The sequence below is a fragment of the Corvus brachyrhynchos genome, unplaced genomic scaffold, assembly GCF_000691975.1.
Source record: "Corvus brachyrhynchos isolate BGI_N302 unplaced genomic scaffold, ASM69197v1 scaffold106, whole genome shotgun sequence".
NCBI classification, from domain to species: domain Eukaryota; kingdom Metazoa; phylum Chordata; class Aves; order Passeriformes; family Corvidae; genus Corvus; species Corvus brachyrhynchos.
Window position 1 is genome coordinate 1,320,819 of NW_008238834.1, and position 7,905 is coordinate 1,328,723.

A 7,905-nucleotide genomic window follows, 5' to 3' on the forward strand; every position below is an offset into this window, starting at 1 on the left:
AAGAGTGCTGGCCACATTGTTAGGCTCGTACTCAGGAAAATCCTGTTGTCCTCCGCCTTGCGGAATTCCCCCTGCCTTGCTGGTTCTTCTGTAGCTCTGAGAGATTGAAAGATTTTCACTTCTCAAGTTAAAAGGACGCAAGTCTGACTTGTAAATGGCTTGCTCTTCTCTCTTTTGCACAAAGAGAATTACTCTGTAGAATTAGTATGGGCTCAGATTAAAAAACACAATGGCAAAGTGACACACATTTCTATTTGCCAGCTGGAAAGTAAGAACTGTCTCTGTGCTGTAGTTACATTCGTCCCCCTTGTCTTTCCTTACCCTTGTATAAAAGCTGAGGAGACTTCCAAGCATACAGAATTGGGTGGGGGAAAGGGGCTGCCATTGCTTATGCCATGGTCACACTCCACGCTTGATCCTGACCCTGCTGCCAGCCCGACAACCTGCTGGGATCCATGAGCCAGGGGCAATAGTTGTATAATAGGTAAAACCAAGCAGGCAGTGGTCACGAAAAGGAAGTGATTTACTGCTATGTCAGTGATGGTACACTATTTATAACACTTACTATATATTCCTCTAAACATTTATACAACAATATATCATTTCTCCATAGGATATACATTTTAATACTAAATTTGGTTACAAAATATGTTGCCTAGGCAGTCACAGACTATTTTTCTTCACTCGGTTGCTTGACATAAATTCCTGTTTATCTGCCATCAGTGAGTGTATGTCAGAAATATATTGGATTTTTAAAGAACAAAAGGTTTTCTCATTTAAAAGACCTAGCTGGAAAGGTGCATTTAATATAAAATTTAGAAGTGGAGAAAACATTAACATATTTTTCTGTAAATGCTTTTTCTACTGTTTTGATTATTTTCAGTTTTAGAGTCAAACCCAGCAATTTGAAAGGGCAGTACACAGATTTACATTAAAAGTCTCCTGTGAATATTGCAGTCATTAATGTACCATCTTAAAAACTCACCTGACTGGTTTTCTTTAGTGTGTATGACAATGAAGATCTTTGCACCTTGGGAAGCATTTTAGCAGATTCCTTTTGCTGGAAGGGAGGATTTTAATGTTTCAATTTTTGTGAAAAACAAACAGCATTGTTTTCGGTTCAAAAACATGGCACTCAGGCCAGGGTTTGATTCTATTATTGAAATACATACCATTAGGGCAGATTTGTATGTAGGCAATTACAGATGTATATTGTGTGTGTGTGCGCAAAAGGTGTGTTTAATTTGTGAAACCCTCCTCTCCAAGACATAAACAAGAGGATAAAAACCCATGCAGTCTCCAACTTATCCTGAAAAGCATTGTGTCAATGGGCAGGCATCCAGCAATGGTGTTTGGTTGTTTTCTCAGAGTTAGATGGTTGCCATCTGGCATTGATAGTGAGATGGCGTTGTCATCAGTTTCTAGATGCAGGAAAGGAATGAATCCTCATCTGTTTCCTGTGGATAAGCAAGAGGTTGATAATCTAGTAAAATCTCTTTACCTTAAAGTAAGCCAGCTTGGAATTTGTTTATATAATATAGGCCAGCTCTAACTTTTGTGTTGTTGTAGTAAATTTTTTGAGAGAAGGCTGAAGATGTTAAGAAACTTAGTGCTTTGCAAGAATACCTTTAGAAAGATATTTTTCAAGGGGTTTATCGTATCTTTTTCTATAGTGCTACAGTAGTCAGTTTTACAGAAGGAAAAAACCTCAAGCATTGCCTCTGGAAAGGAATAGAAGAATTATTTGATGTAGAGTGATCTTTCAAATATTCTTTTAATATTTTTAAAGATGTTTTAGGTTAAGATCAGTATGATCACTGCAGAATAGTTATCTACATTTAAAACAAAAAGTGCAAAAACTGTACAGCACATCTCTTGAAAAAAATATTTACAACTTTCCCTGTTTAGAGATGAGGTAATACCATGGATAACTAGTCCGTTTATTATCTGGCCAGCATTTCTGTTTCGTCTTTTCCTTGTAACTCATAAATCTTTCAGCTTTTACCATAAATGTTTATCATTTTTCCTGTTTCCAGTTTTTTACAAGTTGCTTTGTCTGTGATCGCCTCACAGTACAGGTTATGCTGTACTGAGGAAGTTCAGCTGGCCGAGGCCTTTGCAAAAAGGAAGAAATGGTGGGCAACCTCTTGAACTTAAAAAAAAAAAAGCTGTTCATGGCTGACCCTTGTGACACTTTCTCATTTTCCTTGATCCTGGCTGTTGGTTTGTTAGTTTGTTTTGAACATTTAATGATCCAGCTGCCAGCTTTCAGTAACTGAATTGTATCATTATTGGAGAAATCTGGTTGTACTGTATTAGAGAAAACATCACTCTTTATATTGTTATCCTGTTCCTCCCCTGTAATTTTTCCTATTATTGTTTAGAATAACACCCAAGTCTCTCTCAGAAATAGCCTTTAAAAGATTCCTGCGTTCAGAATCAACTTCAAAGGAAAAAATACCACAAACCTGGCAAAGCAGGGGGAATCTTTTCATTAAATATTAGGCATGTGGGTTGAGTGTACTAATTTTAAAGCATTCCTGTAATATTTTCTCCTTTCCTCTGATTCTTCAGATGCTCACATAGTATGCAAATAATTTTACAATGGATACAAAAGAAACATTAAATATATTAAAATCTGCATTTTAATAAAGTTGTCAATGTATAATACATATCCTGCAACTGAGAAAGAATGATAAAAAAGCAATAAAAAGTTAATATAGGCACAGAACTATTTAATAACTTTTAATGTTTTACAGTATGATAAAAATAAATGTGGTCTTGAAACTGTTGGATATCAGTGTAAGAAATATCCTAGTCTGAGTTTAATGTTTTAGCTATTTGGGAGTAGCAGTCCTGTGTTATTCATATGCATTTCCTATCTCCTTTCAACTGCTGGGATTAAGCTTGTGGGCCTGTTTCTTTCTCATTTCAGACGGAGTGGATGTTGAGGATGACCCCTCTTGCTCATGGCCAGCATCATCGCCTTCTAGCAAGGACCAGACATCCCCAAGCCATGGAGAAGGCTGTGATTTTGGAGAAGAGGAAGGAGGCCCAGGGTTGCCCTATCCGTGCCAGTTCTGTGACAAGTCGTTCAGCCGCCTCAGCTACTTAAAGCACCACGAGCAAAGTCACAGTGACAAGCTCCCTTTCAAATGCACGTATTGCAGCCGTCTCTTCAAACACAAACGGAGCAGGGACCGCCACATAAAGCTTCATACAGGAGACAAGAAGTATCACTGCAGCGAGTGTGATGCGGCGTTCTCAAGGAGCGATCATCTTAAAATTCACTTAAAGACTCATACGTCCAACAAGCCATATAAGTGTGCCATTTGTAGACGTGGGTTCCTGTCATCTAGTTCACTGCATGGACACATGCAGGTTCACGAGAGGAACAAAGATGGCTCCCAGTCCGCTTCCCGGATGGAGGACTGGAAAATGAAGGACACTCAGAAATGCAGTCAGTGCGAAGAAGGCTTTGATTTTCCTGAAGATCTTCAGAAGCACATTGCAGAATGTCACCCTGAGTGTTCCCCTAATGAAGACCGATCTGCTCTTCAGTGTGTTTACTGTCATGAACTCTTTGTAGAGGAAACGTCCCTAGTAAATCACATGGAGCAGGCTCATAATGGTGAGAAGAAGAATTCATGCAGCATTTGCTCTGAGAACTTTCATACTGTGGAGGAGCTGTACAGCCACATGGACAGTCACCAGCAGCCAGAGTCGTGCAACCACAGCAACAGCCCATCTTTGGTAACTGTGGGGTACACCTCAGTCTCTAGCACTACTCCAGATTCGAATCTCTCAGTGGATAGCTCAACAATGGTGGAAACGGCACCTCCTATACCAAAAGGTCGTGGAAGGAAGAGGGCAGCTCAGCAAGTGCCAGATATCACTGGTCCTTCAAGTAAACAGGCAAAAGTTACTTATAGCTGCATTTACTGCAACAAACAGTTGTTTTCCAGCCTTGCAGTTTTGCAGATACACCTGAAAACTATGCATTTAGATAAACCCGAACAAGCCCATATCTGTCAGTATTGTTTGGAGGTATTGCCATCTCTCTACAATCTCAATGAACATCTTAAGCAAGTCCACGAAGCTCCAGACCCAGCACTGATTGTTTCTACCATGCCTGCCATGGTGTACCAGTGCAACTTCTGCTCTGAGGTGTTCAATGACCTCAACACCCTTCAGGAACACATCCGATGTTCTCATGGATTTGCCAATCCTGCTGCTAAGGACAGTAATGCGTTCTTTTGCCCCCATTGCTACATGGGATTTCTTACAGATTCTTCTCTGGAAGAGCATATTAGACAAGTCCATTGTGATCTTAGCAGTTCCCGTTTTGGTTCTCCTGTGCTCGGAACCCCAAAAGATCCAGTGGTGGAAGTGTATTCTTGTTCTTACTGTACCAATTCTCCAATATTTAATAGTGTTCTTAAACTGAACAAACATATCAAGGAGAACCATAAGAACATTCCTTTGGCGCTGAATTACATCCACAATGGGAAAAAGTCCAGAGCGATGAGTCCGTTATCTCCTGTAACCATTGAGCAGACCTCTTTAAAGATGATGCAGGCAGTTGGAGGTGCTCCTCCTCGTCCTGCTGGGGAATATATTTGTAATCAGTGTGGTGCTAAGTATACTTCCTTGGATGGTTTTCAGACTCATTTGAAAACACATCTTGACACTGTCCTGCCAAAACTGACCTGCCCTCAGTGCAACAAGGAATTTCCAAATCAGGAGTCACTGCTGAAGCATGTTACCATTCATTTCATGATCACCTCAACCTATTACATCTGTGAAAGCTGTGACAAGCAGTTCACTTCTGTGGATGACTTGCAGAAACACCTGCTGGACATGCATACATTCGTGTTCTTTCGCTGCACCTTGTGCCAAGAAGTTTTTGACTCCAAAGTCTCCATTCAGCTGCACTTGGCTGTGAAGCACAGCAATGAGAAGAAGGTATACAGATGTACATCTTGCAACTGGGATTTCCGCAATGAGACTGACCTACAGCTTCATGTGAAACACAACCACCTAGAGAACCAAGGCAAAGTGCACAAGTGCATCTTCTGTGGTGAATCCTTTGGTACGGAGGTGGAGCTGCAGTGCCACATCACTACGCACAGCAAGAAGTACAACTGCAAGTTCTGCAGCAAAGCTTTCCATGCTATCATCTTGCTGGAAAAGCACTTGAGGGAAAAACATTGTGTTTTTGAAACGAAAACTCCAAACTGTGGAACAAATGGGGCATCTGAGCAAGTTCAGAAAGAGGAAGTGGAACTCCAGACCTTGTTGACAAATAGCCAGGAGTCCCATAACAGCCACGATGGCAGTGAAGAAGATGTGGACACATCTGAGCCTATGTATGGCTGTGACATTTGCGGAGCAGCTTACACCATGGAGACTCTCTTGCAGAATCACCAGCTGCGAGACCACAACATTCGACCGGGAGAAAGCGCCATAGTGAAGAAAAAGGCTGAACTCATTAAAGGGAATTACAAGTGTAATGTGTGTTCTCGAACATTCTTCTCTGAAAATGGGCTTCGAGAGCACATGCAGACACACTTGGGACCAGTGAAACACTATATGTGCCCAATCTGTGGCGAGCGGTTTCCGTCTCTTCTGACTCTTACTGAACATAAGGTCACGCATAGTAAGAGCCTGGACACTGGAAACTGCAGGATTTGCAAGATGCCCCTCCAGAGTGAGGAGGAATTTTTAGAGCATTGCCAAATGCACCCTGACCTGAGGAACTCCTTGACAGGGTTCCGCTGTGTGGTGTGCATGCAGACAGTGACCTCCACGCTGGAACTGAAAATCCACGGCACGTTCCATATGCAGAAAACTGGAAATGGTTCTGCCGTGCAGTCCACGGGACGTGCACAGCATCTCCAGAAACTGTACAAGTGTGCATCTTGCCTGAAGGAATTCCGTTCGAAACAGGATTTAGTGAAACTTGACATCAATGGTCTGCCATATGGTCTGTGTGCTAGCTGTGTTAATCTCAGTAAAAGTGGTAGTCCAAGTGTCAACATCCCTTCAAGCAGTAACAGACAAGGCATGGGCCAAAATGAGAACTTGAGTTCTATTGAGAACAAAAGCAAGGCAGGGGGACTGAAGACTCGCTGTTCTAGTTGCAATGTAAAGTTTGAATCAGAAACTGAACTCCAAAACCATATTCAGTCAATCCACAGAGAGCTTGTTCCAGACAGCAACAGTACACAGCTGAAAACACCACAAGTATCTCCAATGCCTAGAATCAGCCCCTCCCAAACTGAAGAGGTAACCCTTTTTTCTTTGCTCTTGACACCTTCCATCCTTTTGGAAAAAATCCCCCTTTTTTCAAGCTGTCTTGTCACTTGTCATGAAATGCTTAGGCTGATCCATGTTACATTTCCATCCACAGCCACTAGCTAGTAATTACTTGCTTCTTGATATGCCTTACATCTTGGATTGAATTTTGCGAAATAGGACTAATTCCAGTCTCCCTAGGATATTGTCTTCTGTATCACTGAGGAGTCCTATCTTCATGCCAGCACAACTGAGATCTGGAATCTTATCCTAGCTCCCATACGCATTGGAATCCCCAGCTAGGAGTTGTGCTTACGGCAGAGAGCATTAATGACAGAGGAGTAGACACAGTGAGCCAAAATGCTGGCATAAGGGGTTGATTTTTTAAAAAATATTTGTGAGCAACAAATTGAGGGTATTTTTGTTAATTGTGTTGTAGACTTTCATTTTCTCCTCTTACAGCATATTTTGATTAAGTAGAAGTGCAATGCTAGCCTAAGGTAAATTGGGAAATCAGTCCTTTGGATGCAATTGCTTGTTGTTTTTCTTTCCATTCGTGATGAAGAACATTTTGATGTCACTGAAACACCTAGTGCCTGATGACTGAAATTCCATCATGCAGCATAACTTAAAAAGTAAATATCAAACTCTCGAAAGATGTCATCTGCTTTCTCAGTCACCAGTAACCAAGTAATGACACCTGTATGTGGGGAGGTAGGGGGATCATGTACTGAGGGAAGGGAATATGTTTTGTCTTCAGAAATGTTACCATTAGAATGACTTAGAGGTAATATTTTAGGCATGATATCTTGCATTATGACCTCTTATAATTCAGGAAGCCTAAAAACACAGCTCAAACAAATTTTAAGAAATAGTAGCTTTTGTTTCAAGAAAGCTTTTAGCCTATAATAATATGAGCATGGTGCAACCCATTGCTGCGAATGCGTATGGATACCCTGTGGCTAGGGAGCTGCTGCTCTTCCATCACCTTCCTCACTCCCTGTTTGTGAGCCCATCTGTTGGGAAAGATATCTCTCAGCATGTCATCCAACACTGTTGTGCAAACTGGAGGGCAGGAGGGAGGCAGAGAGGGAAGAGGGAGGATAAATAAGGATATGTGGACCAAGAGGTAAGTGTTTATGGAGCTTCTGAGAACACAGATGAAGATAGGCTGGGAGAAGGACACTGAGGTAGCACAGAACCTGGAGTGCCATGAAGAGAGCATTGGAGCTGAGAGTTCAGGATGAAGTACCAGGCAGGATGCACCTCCCAGGGAAAAGCCCTGTGCTTTCATAACTTCTTCATCTCCAGTTTGCACATTGAATGGTGGTAAGAGATACCTGAGGAATGGGATGTGGTGTGGAATTTATGGAAGGCTGTTAGACTGAGAACGTGAGGTCTGAGGAAAACCTTCTTTTTAAAGAAGAGGAAGAGGAGTGGCTCTCATTATCTGTGTTTCAGGCCACTGGTGATCCCACTGCTGCTCAGTCAGAACCACAGGATTACCAGCTGTTTGATAGGTTCAGAGTCATTCTGGTTTCTGTTTCTGTCATCTTGCACCAAGTGACTACATGAAATCCCTCTTCCTAGTCATGTTGGAAGCCAATT

At 41.8% G+C, this 7,905-nt stretch overlaps 1 protein-coding gene across 8 annotated transcripts in view; it reads left to right on the plus strand.

Annotated features, from left to right (window-relative positions):
* ZNF521 (zinc finger protein 521) overlaps nucleotides 1–7,905 on the plus strand; it is a 230,748-nt gene that overhangs the window by 90,163 nt on the left and 132,680 nt on the right. For all 8 annotated transcript variants that reach the window (XM_017738263.1, XM_017738264.1, XM_017738265.1 and 5 more), the window contains one exon: nucleotides 2,936–6,288. In XM_017738263.1, coding sequence (XP_017593752.1) covers nucleotides 2,936–6,288 — 3,353 coding nt within the window. The remainder of the gene's footprint in view (nucleotides 1–2,935; nucleotides 6,289–7,905) is intronic.